The sequence below is a fragment of the Zerene cesonia genome, chromosome 26 (genome assembly GCF_012273895.1).
Source record: "Zerene cesonia ecotype Mississippi chromosome 26, Zerene_cesonia_1.1, whole genome shotgun sequence".
Classification (NCBI taxonomy): domain Eukaryota; kingdom Metazoa; phylum Arthropoda; class Insecta; order Lepidoptera; family Pieridae; genus Zerene; species Zerene cesonia.
The window spans coordinates 2,392,829-2,409,785 of NC_052127.1; the positions used below are offsets into that span (position 1 = coordinate 2,392,829).

A 16,957-nucleotide genomic window follows, 5' to 3' on the forward strand; every position below is an offset into this window, starting at 1 on the left:
AGTTTTGCATAAATCACTTTGAGATAATTTTAATTTAAATTAGTACACGACCACTCGCGGACACAGTGACGGACGGACCGATTTATTGTATGTAACAATACTACTACAGTCTTTTTAATTGACCTCAACAAAACATATATATTAATAAAGATCATTTTATTTACAATTCATTATGTAACTCTAAAAACTCACTTGAATATTGACTTGTATGACTACCAGATTAGTTGATGGGATAGTTATATCCCATTACCATCTAATTGTCGTAAAATGAGTCACAAAATCGTGAATATAAAAATTCCCCACACGCCTAGAAAGTTGCCTTACGAAGAATCTTTGTCACGAAGTTCGTTGTTTTTAAATGTTCGTCACTTAAATGTATGGGAAGAAACTAAATTTATAGTTTCTCAAATAAGCGACTTTGATTGCCTGTTACCATATTGAACAAATGTATAGACATTCTAGACCATAATCTAAATAGATACGTAATTTTCATCAAATTAGTTCAGTAGTTTAGTTACGTATTGAGCTTTTAAATAAAGTGATTTGATATTGCAGAAGAACAAAAAGTAATTAATAATACTGTCTAAGGACTTTGAAAAATGTGCTTATAATTCGATAAAGATTAGAAGCTGCCCTTCAAGTATTGTACCTATTAGATATATTGGATTCATTTATTATAGATCTTTTTAATATAAATTTTTGTCCCTGGGGGAGGTACTACTTAAAATTTAATAACGGACCAAATCACAACAACTTTCTTGCAAACACAAATAGAATCACGCCAATCGGTTGAAAACCAGCGCAGTTTTCGAGCTACATTAAAATAAAGTTACCACTAAAATACTGTCCAATTCAAGACCTCTTTCGTTTATAGGAACGGTTAATAAAATATAAGACACAACAAGATATCTTACTGCAGCCATCGACTTAAATACCTATTTATTGATCGAAGCTAGCAACCCTTACCGACAACTGATAGAAACAAACGGATTAAAACGAACATTGCTCATTCAAATAATTACAACATATACTTAATCTAATAGATTTAATTTTGTGAAACATTATCATGTAAAAGCTATAAAATCTTGTATTTTACAAAACAGTCTACAATGAATTCTGACAATTAATTATATAAATTAAATTTAAATCTTAATATACTCGTTTGCAAAGTCGCGGAAGTCAGTCGACGCCCCATCGTCCTTGCGAGAGTATTGACTCTTACTTATTTATCGCTTATTTTGCACGTTTTAAACCTGTTTAAGTATTGAAAAATTTAACATTCGAAAGGCTAAAGATTTCATACAAATAGATGAGGTTTTGTTACCTTTTTCATGCTGACTAGTATCCAGTTAGAGCTTATCGGGTAACAAGCTTCTTTTTTGTATCATGTTTCTAAAGGATGCTTCCTCAATTCATGACCTAGTCTCGTTTATATTGATACTAGCAGCGCCCCGCGGTTTTACCCACGTAAGTCCGTGTCCCGTAGGAATATCGGGATAAAAAGTTGCCTATGTGCCATTCCAGTTGTCCAGCAATCTACGTACCAAATTTCATTGCAATCGGTTCACCAGTTTTTGCGTGAAAGAGTAACAAACAGATACACATCCTTATAAATTTTCACATTTATAAAATTAGTAGGATTAGTAGGATAGTAGGATAGGATTTGAAGTTAGTCTTTTAGCCCTTAATAATAAAAAGCTAATTAGTAGTCCAGTAAAGCGACTCCTTGGTACAGTGGTTAACGCGTGAGCTTAGAAACGAGGGGTCCTGGGTTCGATTCCCGGTGGGGACGCACAAAAAAAAATGTCTCGGTCTGGCAGGACACAGAAGGCTGATCACCTACTTGTCCATAAAGAAAATCGATCAGTGTAACAGATGTATATCATCTGCCCCATACCCCACTAGGGGACACGGGACTTCACTACTAATTAGTAGTCCAGTAAAGCGAATCTTTTTTATGCACATGTGCGGTAATTGCTGCGAATAATAATGTCCGTCTTTATAAAAACCTACTTCATCTACAACATGGCTTTGTAAATCCTCTGACTTCCAAAGAATCTAACGAAATAATCGATCTCCTTTTACTGGGCATACGCGGTCGCTTATAACCGTCTCCATCAAGCTTATAGTCAATCATATACTCCACGGTCTATCCTAAGTAAGCAAGTACAAAGACCTTAGGTCATTACCTTCCCGTGCATTCCTGTGACTGGTTGTAGTTAACCGAAACGGTTGTTATTCATAAGCATGCAGACCGCATATGCTCGCAAATTTTCAAACAGTCATTGTCTAGTTACATTGAATTTTACTCTAACATTGTTCGCTTATTGACTAGCTAAGTGTTTAAACAAATCTTGGATTCTTGTAGTACTGTGAGGACGTTAAATATCATTTTAAATGAAAATGTAGTGTTTTATGATTTGGAAAATGATGAATCGTAATATTAGAAACAGTTTTATTGAAATCAAGATAGGACCCAAATTCAGGTAGACACCTTTTCTACAATTAAAATTACATTAACAAAATCATTTGTAACTTGTTTATATTTCATATTTGACTCTGGTGGTTTTTATAAATGTCAATTGTACAAAATTTGTATGGTAATGCGAGTAAAATCAAGTTTTATATTAAACTAGCTGCGCCCCGCGGTTTCACCCGCGTAAGTCCGTATCCCGTAGGAATATCGGGATAAAAAATAGATGTTGGCCGATTCTCAGACCTACCCAATATGCTTACCAAATTTCAGAGGAATCGGTCAAGCCGTTTCGGAGGAGTATGGCAACGAAAACTGTGACACGAGAATTTTATATATATAAAGATTTTTGAATCGTGCTTGGACATTGCCCCTATACTTTGTACTTTTGTCATAGAAAATTAAATGAGTATACGCATTAACTTGCATTAACACGTGCTTGTTGGAGCATATAGGGCTGCTGTAAAAAACTGTAACTTCGTTGAAACAAGTGTCTCATTTGTAAGTTTTGAAGAGACATTTTAAATTTTTTGTCTTCAGTTTTCGAATTTCTGTAATAGTGATGTTATTTTTTTGTTCAATTAAATAATAAAATACTGCAGAATACTAAAGTAGGTTTGCAAGTAGGGATACAAAGCATAATTTTTAATATAAATAATACTTCTTATGTTAACAAATATTGGAATCCAAGAACCGGCCTGTGTTCCGGATTCATGGATTCTTAATCCGGATGTCCGGAAGATCCGCAAAAAGGTATCCGGTTTAACACAATGAGAACGCTTCCAACACGGAATCACCATTGTCATGTGTCGATGGAAAATCATTTTTGTCCATATATAGATACGCTAAAGTTTTCGTGGTAGGGGCCGTGGGAATAGGGTTGTAGTGTGATTATATAGTATTATTATAATAATCTAAAGATTTTATGTTGGTCTTGCGTATGCTTTAAAAAACATTTACATTTTCCACTAGGTACAGTAGTATCTGCAGATACTACTGTACCTAGTTTTATGTTTTACTGTGACCCCCGGTTTCGCTAACAAAACAACGGATAAAACTTTATTTATAGATTACTTGCTGCGCCCCGCGGTTTCATCCGCGTAAGTCCGAATCCCGTAGGAATATTCGTATAAAAAGTTGCCTATACGTTATTTCAGTTATCCAGCTGTCGACGTACCAAATTTCATTGCAATCGGTTAAGTAGTTTTTGCGTGAAAGAGCAACAAACACACACACGTACTTACAAACTTTCGCATTTATAATATTAGTAGGATAGTAGGATATTAGTAGGATAGTAGGATATTAGTAGGATAGTAAGATATAAGTAGGAGTGCAGGATATTTGTAGGATAGTAGGATATTAGTAGGTTCATAACTCATGAGATACAGTCTGATAGACAGACAGTCAGAAGGACTTGGTAAGGTACTTGTAATATGGTACAGTTTTAATTTTTTTGGTACGGAACGGTAAATATCCAGTTGAGGGAAAAACAGTCACATCGAATGATAGAATCGTCTATGAAACCTGTAAAATAACCATATAATAAGTATTTGTAAATATACGCAAAATACATTAGGTTGTCAGTTGTCAAACTGATTATAACAGTAGATTTGCGTAAGGTTGCGCGATTTCCTTAAGGCATTACACACTTCCTATTGTCGCAACGTGCACATGTGGGTTAGGGACAGATGTAATGATGATAATGGCTCTTTCATACGAGACGTTTGTACAATTATGTGTGTGTCTAATGACCGCTGTGGAGTTCTTTACAACGAAATTATATACTACGATGATAAGATGACTGTGCGATCCTTTTTTATTTCATAGCGGGCAACTGAGTGGTGGTTCGCGTGATGGTAAACGATCACCACCGCCTATGAGCATTCACAGAGTGCCTCTGCGAATACTGTTGCCCGCTTTCAGGGGTAAAGGAAAGGGAAAGGATTGACGACTGGAAAGACGGAATGGACTGGGACGGGTGACGGCTTTGAACGCTTTTGTAATTGATTTAATTTTATTTCTAAAAATTACAAAATGCAGGTAAACATTATTAATGTTGGATCTTAGAAACAGTAACTTGATATATATCAAAAGGATTAAACAACCCATGATTTAGTAGATTACTATAGAAAGCTATTTCGATCACTGGCCAAAAATTCTATCACACAAGTAATTTATGCAATTTTTGAAGCTAAATTCGTTTTTCTTTCACATAAAATTAAATGCAATCAAAATCCAGTTATTGAATATTCATCGACTGTTTGAACTTTACATAATATTATTTAATCAACAAAACAAGTCTAGGTTAATATTTTATATTCGCAAACAATGAAAAACTTGAAGTACCTATTAATCGTAAATGCATAATAACTTTATCTTTGTTTTTAATAACGATATGAGTGTTATCTTGTGTTTGTTTTAAATTTTCAACGAGTGATCAATCTTAACATAGAAATCAGTTCTAAACAAACACACAAACACACAACAATTAAATTAATAAGTGTTTAAAATATTTGTTAAGTGCGAGCTATCTTTGTGAATCGCCTTAATCTCAACGGAATTACGGCCTATAGATACGGGATATAGTAAATTATATAAGATTAAAACTTTAATGGAGTTAATTAATAGTTGACTGTTTATACAATATCTTTGCTTTAAAAATATAATTAAAATACGTTAAAGTTCTAACGTTAGCGTATTTTAATTTGTCTTTTATTAAAACTTTCACTACAACCATTGGTGTTATAATTCCGTTTCTAGCTCAGATTTCCAGACCAATTCCTATTGGTGTTTAAATTATTTTATTGCTTTATTAGTTTATTATTTTGAAATTTGCTGATCACGACCTTGATCTGATTCTTTTTTATCTTAGGCCAATGTTAACGAAAACATTTTGGTCATTTGAAGCGAATATTTATATATATAATTATGTATAAATAAGTACATTTTCAGTTATACGTTTTTAATTTTTTGTTGTGATTTGATAGATGAAACAATAAAAAAATCGCTCGAATGTGTGTGATTTATTTGTCTTATTTACTAAAAACATTATTTATCGTAATCTATTGGAAGGATCTTATAATTTTTTTTGTATACATCTATTACACTATTATTTTAACTATTATACTAGGGTTTACTTCTCAATATAACACAATCATTAAAGATCTTGTATTAACACACACCGTGTCGACAAAATACTGCCCACGCGTCTTTAAAGGCGTTGTAGAGATATTTCCCATTGTGTCTTTGTTGGTCAGAATAACTTTTACAAAAGATAGTACTATATTAATATGTAATAGTATAGGATAATGAGATACAATATTTTTGATTAAAAACTAAGAGAGTTGACAATATGCCGAGAGTTTGAAAGCTACACATTCCATGTTGTTAGCGGCTCAGGACATTATATAGGGGTTTGCAAGTATCTTATAAAATAATAATTTTAGGTACAGGATAAAATGCGATATATAACTAAGTCTTATAAATCCTACATACTTCGTGTGCAGTGTGAGATTATACTACTGTGTGCGTATTTGCACTGTGCTGTGACGTCAAATTTATCGTATACACATAGCTATGACGTAGCTTACGATCAAAGTCATATCTTTCTTTTAGAAGGCCGAAAATATAAATATTCATTAGGCATGTCAAAGATCCTCGGAAGAATGTTCAATGTTACTAACTGAACCCGGTCAATAAAGAGCTTTATTTATTTTCTTCATGTTTTTCCCGTATGATATAAATCGAATAAGGTATATTTGAATATTTTTTTTATACGAACAATTTTTACACATTACTAAGTATAACTACTCTTCTGTCAATGAATTTAAAAAAATTGGATTGATTAATAGTTTTGAAGGAAGCAATTTTAAAGACATTTTATTCAATTTCATCTATGAGTATTACTATTGTATATTTCAAATCAAAGTAGGGCGCTTTAACAAGGCCGTAGCGGTATGGTTCAAGGCATCATGACGCCAATGCTTTCTGTCATACAATATAGCGAAGAAAACATATTCATATGCCCTTTGAATGGATTTCAAATCATGATTTATTTATCACAGTGAATATCAATTATACCCACCTGGTGACTTGTGAGATGATTTCAAACTAAGTAACGAAATAGTCCATTTAAAAACGCACCAAGGATATATGAATCTTTTTAAGAAATTAATATGTTAATACGAGGATCGATGGATCTATGCGCATGAGTGACTCACAATCTTAAAATCATTATTAAGAGTCTGTTACCATGGCAACGTGCTAAAAACTTGTCGTTCATTTGATGCAGTTAGCACTTAACGTTTTTATATCATAATACCTAGTTGTTTGGTTTTATGACTCAGATTTGATAAACAAGTCAGAGATATGTTATATACAGTATATGTCCCAACTTTTCAAAATAATAAGCTATTAAGATACACTACCATTCGAAGGTTCGATATCAGTCAAACTGAAAATCGTATGAAATACTGTTATAAGAGGCAGCTATTGAACTTTTAATATTAAACTTAAATTTGTAGTTAGCTTAGTGAACAACGCCGGACGCTGCAGATGCGATAATTTTGTCTCCCGGTAGCTTTTTCTACATTTTTAATGTTGGAAAAACTGAAAATAACTTGTATGTAAAATAATAAGGAATATTTCTTATGATTATATTTACTTAACTAGCTTTTTCGTCACGGCTGCTTAAGTTTAAACTTAACATTTGATATGATTAAATTAAGCCACTGTATCAACTATTTATGTTAAATGAGTTTTGATCTTATCTCAAACGTGCATTAATTTATTAAATATTAGTTTTATATTAATGTGACATTTGTAATTTGTTAAATTGTTATATTATGTATTTTACGTAGCACAAATGGCGAAGAATATTTAGATTTAATTTAAAATTTATAAAATAAACCATTATGAATACATGGTAATCGATTAGCGAATAAAACCTTATAAATGGATCGTTTGAATTCTTTAAATGCCTACGTATTTATAATCTGTATTCATCATGGGCAGAAGTGACATTATTGTATCGATATTTTATATTGACGTGTGAAATATATTGAGTAAATATAGTCTATATTATAATTGTGTTTATATAATTACGTTTTGATGTAAATCTAGAGAAAATTATTCTTGGGAGCACTTCAATAGTTTTATATCATGTGTACGTATAACTGATATTACTTGTATTATAATATCGTGTTCTATTTTAGATGGGTTATAATCCATTCTTAATTTCAATACGAAAGTCTGTGTCTTTGCTGCACTTTCATGAGTAAACTACATGAAATTCAAATAGACCCTGGGTTACCAGCTACATTTTACCTCAAAATACAACATCTAAGGGGTTTAAATAGAGGAAGACTGTTAAAAACTATTGTAGTAAAAAGTAAAGAAACAGTTGGAAGTCGACAACTGCTCTACGGATATATGGAACCAGCTTTCTCGATATTACCAATTGGTTAACCTTAACTCTAGAGTATATTGCATATAATAGTAATCATCTCAACAGATGGCACAGGGTGTCTCTTAGTGCCGTGTCCCTTAGTGCCGTGTCCCTTAGTCCCGTGTCCGATATAAAACCGAAAGAGTATTCATTTACTGTGAAGAAATTCGATTACTGTGGCGGGATCACGGGTGGCCGAGAGGCTAGGCGTTGCTACGGTTTGGTAATAAGACATGGGTTCGAATCCCGCTTCGTGATCAAATTTTTTTTCTATTTATTAAATTTTCCCATTTATAAACCATTTCAAAGCTATAAAACTAAAAATTAAAAAGAGAGTACACCTTAGATGCTGGCAACACTCGCAATAGCGTGGTGGGTGCATATGGGCAAGGTTGATCACTTACCATCAGGCGATGCATGGGTTAATTTACTTTCCCATACAAAAAAAGTAATTGTTCGTTTGTTCGTGACCGTGAACTGGCGCAACGAGTAATATCTGTTCTTCAATATTGGGACAGACTTGTAAAATATTGAAGGGTAAAGCTATTTTGTACATACGTAGTGCAGGAAACAATGCATTTCGGAGTTTTATCAAAGGATAAACCAAGCTGAATATATAGCCTCGTTGATTTTTAACTTTTCAATATTAAGATCACGTATATATAAGTATTTCGTCGAATTTTGCCTTGATCGAGGTTTTTTACGCATTTTTCAAGATCTATACATATTATTTTATCTAATTATCTACGATATATATAAGATTTTCAATTTCTAGCGCAATTCGATAATATGCCATCATATTTTAAAATTATTTTAAAGGCAGAATACTTTGAAAGAAGAAATACTTTGTTTTTGTTTTGATTTATTAATATTAATAAACACTATTAAAATCGTTACAACCTCGTTTTTCTATTGAGGTATTTTCTAGGATCTGTTTACCAAATTTCATTCAAATTTGTTCAGTAGTTAGTAGCGTTAATAAGACATACAGACAGAGTTTCGTTTATAATATGAATAGAGATAAAAGTACTGCACTTAAGTTAGTAATTCTCATCTACATCCACGTAACTAATTACACGAACAGTGGGCGTTGTGTGCGCGCTGTGCGCATGTGTGAAGTCTAAAACAATGTTATATTAAGAAATGCATATATTAGCGTCTCTAGTCAAGTTCGCTTACAAAAGCCATTGTGTGTGTTGAGCAACAGTTAGTGTTGAAGGTATGTGTTAATGTGTGCGCTGTGATTTAACAAGTTTTACGCACGCACACATGCGTACATCTTCCCTTGATGCATATTTTGACATATAGAATGAACGCTTTCTGGCGGCACGGCATTGCCCCCGCCAAGACGAGCCAAGCGCCAAGCGAAGCGCAAAGGTACTACCTACCTTTTCTAGAAGTGTTTCGTCATTTTTTGAAGCCTCATAGAGTTGGCTCCATGTAGCTGATAGTTTATATTCTCAAATATATTTTTTATGATATGTAGAGAAGCTCGACTCTACATGAGATCTCATATGCTTTTTACAGGAGAAACCTTATGTGGTCGTGTTGGCAACATTTCACATGCATTGTTTTGGTAACCTATACCTAACCTATCCTAGGTTATATAATATATAGAAGCGGCGAAGCCTGGACGATCAGTATATAATATAAGAATAGAATAACACTTTTATAATAGTTGGTGACTTTTTTGTGAAACGGAGATATTAATCATTACTCTATATTTAATAGCATAATTGAGGAATGGTGTTCAAAATTGAGGTTTTAAGGTCTACTTTACGGTCTAAATTGCATTATAATTAGCTTATTTGCGCTTTCTAAAGTGTATTACTTTAATTTGACTAGATAATTGTTTGGACATATTATTTCTGTGAATGCGATTGCTTATGAAGTTATTTGTGATGCCCGTCCGTTTTTTGATGCATGTTATAAAAACCTTTACGTCATATTCAGTGGGTACGTAGTGTTTGATAATACAAACATACAAAAAAAGCAATGTGACCTCAACGTGTGTTCATTTTACAAATAGCGCCAAAGCAATGTTGACTTTTCAAATAGAGTTTTGTAAAATCTCTGTAAGTCTACTGAATGTTGAATTGATGTTTTAACCGATTTCAAAAAAGGGAGGAGGTGTTAATATCGACTGTATTTTCACGTATTTGTTTCATATCTTCGTAATTCATATCTTTTTACTGGGTGAAGCGATTTCATTTTTCTCGTGTGGTCCTATTTATGGAAAAAACAAACCTATAATACTCGATATTTTGAAAACTATATATAGATATATATATTGGAGTCTGTCAGTCACCACATACAAACAAAAGTAATAAATGTATTTATGAATGCATCAAAACAAAATTGTCAAAGTCAGTCCATTCGTTCTCGAGTTTTAGCGGGACTAACCTATAGTTATATCTATATATATATATATATATATATATATATATATATATATATATATATATATATATATATATATATATATATATATACAAGCTTACAATACATATACGTACACATGATATTATATGAATATATAGATGTAAACATTACACACCCGTCATTATCATCGTCTTGTTAAATGTATCGAGGTGTGACAGAAATGTTAACAACACGTTTCCACCGACACGTGGCGTTGCGTCAATTCTACCCACTGTGGTACGATATCCAGTCTTATGGGAATCGTATTAAAGTTGATTATTCATCATCATCATCATCAGCCCTTGTATGTTCCCACTGCTGGGACACAGGCCTCCTATGAGGGTTCAGGCAATAATCCACCACGCTGGCCAAGTGCGGGTTGGCAGATGTCACATATCGTCGAACTTTTCAGTCTCGAACCCCGATTTATCGATTTTGAAGTCCGAGGTTCTCACCACTGAGCCGACACTGCTTTTTTTCTTATTCAGTGGTAATTAATTGATATTCGAAGAGTAGTAAAGCTATCGTACATAGATAATTACAAACGCGATAGTTTGTAAGTGTGGATGGATGTTTGTTGCATTGTTGTTGGATTTCAATGAAACTTTACAATAATATAGCTTGAATACATCTGAATAATACATGAACTATATAAAGACTTGATCAGCCGCAGACGAACCTGCGGGCAAAAGCAAGTATACTATAGCTTATGTGTAACTCTAGTACATAAGCTACAACACTGTTAAGTATCATCAAAATCAGTTCTATAGTTTTTGCATAAAAGAGTAATAAACATTCATATATTCTTATTACAAATTTTCGCGTTTATAATATTAGTCAGCTCATTTTTTATTAAAGGTTTTTGTACATAATTTCATCTTTATTAATTTATTTACATTCTACTATCATTCGTTTCATTATGATACAGTAATACACACATACAAATAAAAAAAAAACTAATAAACCACATACAAATAAAGTAAATCTTCTAAATATGTGGATAACGTTGAAATTATCTCGCCGCGCAGTGTGTAAACGATTTACCATCCTTCTACAAAACATAAGTACGACTAAATGTCTTTTCCGTAAAATTGTAGGAATCAGTAAAGCGTGTTTGAAGATAATTAAGTAATAGGAAATCTATTGACGTAATGTTACTGCTATTACGTTACGTTGGTGCAGATATAAATAATGTTACTTTTTGCAAAGATTAAAGTCGACGTATTAAAAATGTTTAGGTGGCCTAAAACCTACTTTAGTGTAGTAAAAACTAAAGGTAGGTTATTTATACGACGAACTAGAAAATTAATAGGCGCGATATAAAGTTTTAATTTTTTTATCATATATTTCAAAAGCTACGTAGTATAAGACACACGTAGAAGTAGTATGAGATCGTTATTATTTTTGAGTTTAGAATTTAGTTTAAGACCTCAGGCTCTTTTTGCTGTCTACTTCTAAACAGGCCATATATGCCATTTAAATTAGTCGCAATTCGATATATGAATATGTCTGAGAATATTTGAACATAATCCGTATTTATTGGTCAAAATAGTGAACGGCCAGTGTGTGAGCAAATGAATAAAAAAAGTCAAGGTTAACTTAATTTATACGCGCGAAACTAGTCAATCTGTGGTGACATTTTGGCGCGCAATTTAAATGTCATAATGTAATTTGTAATAATTTCTCTTAGCTGGCGTTAAGTGATTATTAGTTTTTATAATAAATACATTGAGATGATGAAAGCTCCGTTTCAAGAACTTATTTGAATATAATAGTAATGTATCAGGTACATAATATCTAGTTATAATAAACTTTATTATGTTCTTACGTACGTACGTCTTTTTAACAATAAAAACATTCTTTTCAACAAAAAATTCACTGACATTTCCGGGAGGAAGGTAGCAGTCCATATTTTAAAATGGGACCAAACGACATAAATTTCCTATAAAATAATTATTTTGAGAGATTTGTCCCCCGAACCTCGAGAACCTCTTTTCTTTGAGAACGTCGGTTAAAACGGGAAACGTGAAGTGAAGTTATGTGATTGAAAACAAAATAAGGAAAACAATGCCATTTTAGGTAATATTTCGCAACCACTTTCGTTTCCCACCTGATGTCCACTTAAAGAAAGTTTTTTACAACCAAATAAAACAATTAGGATTCAAACGGTGTAAAGTGACCGATATTATATATTCAGCTTCGTAACATTTGTGTATTGAATCTCAAATAATAGCTTTCTTTGTATCAAGAAAGTATTAAACGTGATTCCACGTGATTAAAGTGGCAGGGAGCCGCTGGACTCAGGCCGCTGGTGATCGGTCGTTTTGGAAATCTTTGGGGGAGGCCTATGTCCAACAGTGGACGTCCTAAAGGCTGCAACGACGACGACCACGTGATTCCTTTGCTTTTCTGACTTCTAATAAGGAGGAGGTAAAGAATTCTACGTTGATATGTATTCGTTTATAAATATTTATTTTATATCAGTACTTATTGTATAGAAAATTACTACAATACCTACAATTACTTACCTACAATTTAAATCGTTATTTTTTCTATTTCAAAGATCCAAGGGTCCTCTTGCTCAATTAAATTTGGTCTAGACGTAACGTGTATATTGATAGGCTTTATTGGCTTAAAACCCGTTCATTAAAATCAGAACTAAATGCCTTTAAAACTACAACGTAATACTCGATGCCAAATGAAATCTTTAAACCATCCCCATAGAAATATCATCAACTGAAAAGACATTGGTTCAAAAATGTATCAAGTTTCAATGAAATTTCTCAATGAATACTTTTATTCCCGCCAACCTTATAATATAAATTGTCACTGGCACATAACGGGAAATACAGGATTTTTATCAGCAGGTCAATATTCGTTTAATGCTAACAGCAGGGGTCTTCCATTGGCAAAACTTCGCACGTATTATGTAATATACAAGACTCGAGAGTTATCGATAAATTTTTCACCATAGGCAGTCGCAACTCTCAAGGTCCTTTGTTATAAATCTACGAATCGTTTTATATAAATTGCTGACTCATGTGAAGATGTCTGATTAGGTTTTTTATTAATGTATTATGTCTCTTTATACAATTAAAATGTCTATTTGTGTCATGTTTTATTGTTCTTTCTGTCTATATTTTAACATATAACACGTTTTAATTGTATTCCAGTTGTTTCATAAGTTACTTAGCGCATTATTAAAAAAATATATATATTAATTGACATAAAATCAATTTAGATATAAAATCGGTTGAATTGCAATCTTGATTGGAATTTGTACTTTACTGTTATTGATTTAAGGTACAATCCATAAATGATCCACAGACTACCGAACTAATTGAGAACTACGTGCCTAGGGTGAAATAGGAGTACTGTGTTTCGTAGGGTGAGTGGGGGAGCTGGAGACGCGTTTCCTTTTCCTCACCTTTCCCGGTCCAGTCCTTCTTCCCAGTAGTTAATGCTTTCTTTATGCCTCTCCTCTTAAAGCGGATAGCGCATTCACAGAGATTTTTTCGAATTATAACCAGCTCCCTTAGCCCCATCAGTACAGCGGCTGGATGGAACACAGTGAGCTTTTGGTCGCTTACCATCAGGCGAACTACCAGCTCAGTTGCCCGCTTATGGCATAAAAAAGTACTGCGTTTCGGTTGTCAGTGGCTTCTTCCTTTAAATTATCTTACATCATATTTTATGTCCAATTATAAGAATATGGAATAACATATTTTAACATCAGCAATTTGATTTACTCCCCAATCACCATAATTCGTGTGAAAGTCTTTTATTTGCACTGTCATGTCAATTTCTTTGACATTATTCTTCATTGAGGATAACATTTATGTCTACCGATTCCGAGTATTTACTCTCCATATCAAATTTCGACTTAACCACTGCTTATTAAATTGTGGGAAGTAATTCGATTATGTTAATGTAAAAATATCACATCAGTGATGTTTTTTATTTCTTCAATCTTATACGGTTGAGTTGCGAACTTTAAGGTTGGAATTTGTACTTTAAATTTCTCGATGTAAGGTATCATTTTCCTCAGATGGTTATTGGAAGGATAAAGCTCGAATTTCATGCTAATTGAAGAGTGCTATAACTTTGTTTGTATCTTCATAATTATCACCAGCATTAAGGTTAAAATTAACGCGTATAAGCATTCTTAGGTGACGGTTTTATTTTTCCATCAATTTGTCTTGGAGCCACATTCTTTGTTAAATCTTTATTCGTTTGTTTTACAATTGTTTCCCTGTTTTAATATCTGCACGTGCTAATTACGTGATGTTTTAAACTACAGCATACTTCATTTAGATTGTAAATTACGCATTAGTTGATATAATGAATTTTGATGTATAGTTCAGTTTGATGTACTTATCAAACACTTACCAAATACTTAGTGTATGTAACACTATATAAAAAAGTAAACCTTTCCTTGCCCAAATGGGTATAGCTTACTTTGTCAGGAGTAGACCAAATTTAAATGAGACCACATGGGAGGAACTAGCCTTCATAATAGAAAAACGATAAAAATCGGCTTACCTATTAAAAATTTAAGAAAAAAATATAAAAAATACAGTCGAATTGAATTCCTCCTTTTTTGAAGACGGTTGACAAGGCAAAAACTTAGTCAATCAAGTCATCATGATCATCAATTTCAGAACTGTCGGAAATAAGTCAATCGCGTTTAAATTCGAATTTATTCTAAAAATCAATTCCATATTATTGCTTGACGTCTCAAAATTAAGAAACGATTGGTTCCACAGTGGATCGTCTTGTTGCATCACAAACAAATAAAACACATACAATGTTACAAAAATTCATATTGCAACCGCGGGCCGTGCGAACGGCGCGAGTTGCGTAAATATATCCGATTTGCGAAATGTTTGACCCCACGATATTTTAAATAAATAACTCCCATGCATTGCCGCATAACTCAGACATAAACACATATGTATACAAACCACGATACGGCGTAGTTCGCCGTGAAACACTGAATCCTGGACTTCGAATATATACTTTAGATGGGACAACATGTGAAGACAGAACTTTGAGTCTAGATCTAGATGCTTTCGCCTTAAATTTTGCTGCGAATCTTTTCTTGGAGCGAGACCTGTGCACGTAGGTACACTTACTTGCGTGTCACTACATAATCGCCTTATTTTTGGTCACCTGAACAACACCTTAAGGGTTGCCTGGTAGAGATCGCTACCTAGCGCTAAGGCCGCCTTATACTTACTTTTAATGTAATGTTCTGCTTGTTTGTTCTTATTAGCAATAAATAATTTCATTTCATTTCATAGTATAAAGCCGCTTTGAACCTCCATCGTTACTATAAAGCTCAAGTGTGTGCTTGTTTGAATGCGCTAACCTCGGAAACTGCTGGACCGATTTCATACATTATTACACCGTTGAATATTTACGTAACCGGAGCCTGGTTTGGTTATAAACATCTAATTCCAGGCGTAAAGTATTAACTGTGAATATCGTGTGATTGAATTCGTTCTTATATGTTAAATACAGATAAAAATATATTTTATGATCACTTTATATGAGAGTGCGTAAAGAAGCATTGTGTTTTTGAGTTATTCGAATTTGGTCCTTATAGTATTATGGTGTTTTTCAAGCAATTGCTTTTTAATATTAAGTGAAAAAATATCTGTTTTGTGAAGTCGTAAGTTTTTATTTATTTTTGTCTATAATAATGATACTCTAATTATTACGAATGGTATTATGATATACTGAATTGACGAATAATTTATCGATTTATAAGATTATTTTCAGTATAAATAATATAACAGGCAGAAATAGCTCGCGAGTGCGAAAATAATGCATAAAACACTTATGTTGTTTAATTTTATTGTTTACTGTTTTTCTTAAAACGAGCCGCAGATAAAAAATATAAAAAAGTTAAATATTTGTGGTGTAAATGCCATTGTTTATTTTTCTTTTCAACCAGCCGCGTAAGATGACTCTTACTACAATAACGAGAAAATATGATACTGTTTCTGAAATTATATTTACCGAGAAACATTTGTGAGAAGGCGCACAGCGTGCATCGGGTTTTACCGTAAAATTTAAGGTTTTACGAATGCGGAAACGCACGGAATTCACGATAATGTACTCTGTAATAAATTGGCGTCGAATTACGAGGAGTTTGAAAGGTTGCGATGCAATTTTTCACATGTAAAATATGCGCTAGTTAGTTTTGTTATTTTTGGTTGTTAGCTTGGAAGTTTCTGGTCTTTTCTTTTAATGGAAGGGAGTCAAGATAAATAGTATTATGCATTTATTATTTATATCTTTGTTCGATAAAAATCGTTATTCTAAACTAGCTTTTCGACCGCGCTAGTAAAGGTAGATATAGTCAGTCTCGGGGATTTTCTCATATAGTTCCTTTACCTGTGGGATTTCCGGGATAAAAACTGTCCTATTTCCTTTCTGCGTCTCAAATTATATCTGCACCATATTCATTCATTTAATTTGGTTCTTTAGTTTAGGCATGAAGAGACACAGACAAAGTTGCTTTCGCAATTATTATATCAGTAGGGATTTTAGTTTTAACCGACATTCCAAAATACGATGGAAGGTTTTTAACTCCTAATGTAGAATTTTCT

At 33.0% G+C, this 16,957-nt stretch overlaps 1 protein-coding gene across 4 annotated transcripts in view; it reads left to right on the forward strand.

Moving 5' to 3' along the window:
* The window catches only part of LOC119837189 (A disintegrin and metalloproteinase with thrombospondin motifs 16), a 110,618-nt gene that overhangs the window by 22,665 nt on the left and 70,996 nt on the right, over window positions 1-16,957 (forward strand). For 3 of the 4 annotated variants that reach the window (XM_038362713.1, XM_038362715.1, XM_038362716.1), the window contains exon 2: window positions 4,194-4,195. The exons of the other annotated variant lie outside the window; for it this stretch is intronic. In XM_038362713.1, the coding sequence (XP_038218641.1) occupies window positions 4,194-4,195 (2 nt within the window). The remainder of the gene's footprint in view (window positions 1-4,193; window positions 4,196-16,957) is intronic. 4 annotated transcript variants of the gene reach the window in all.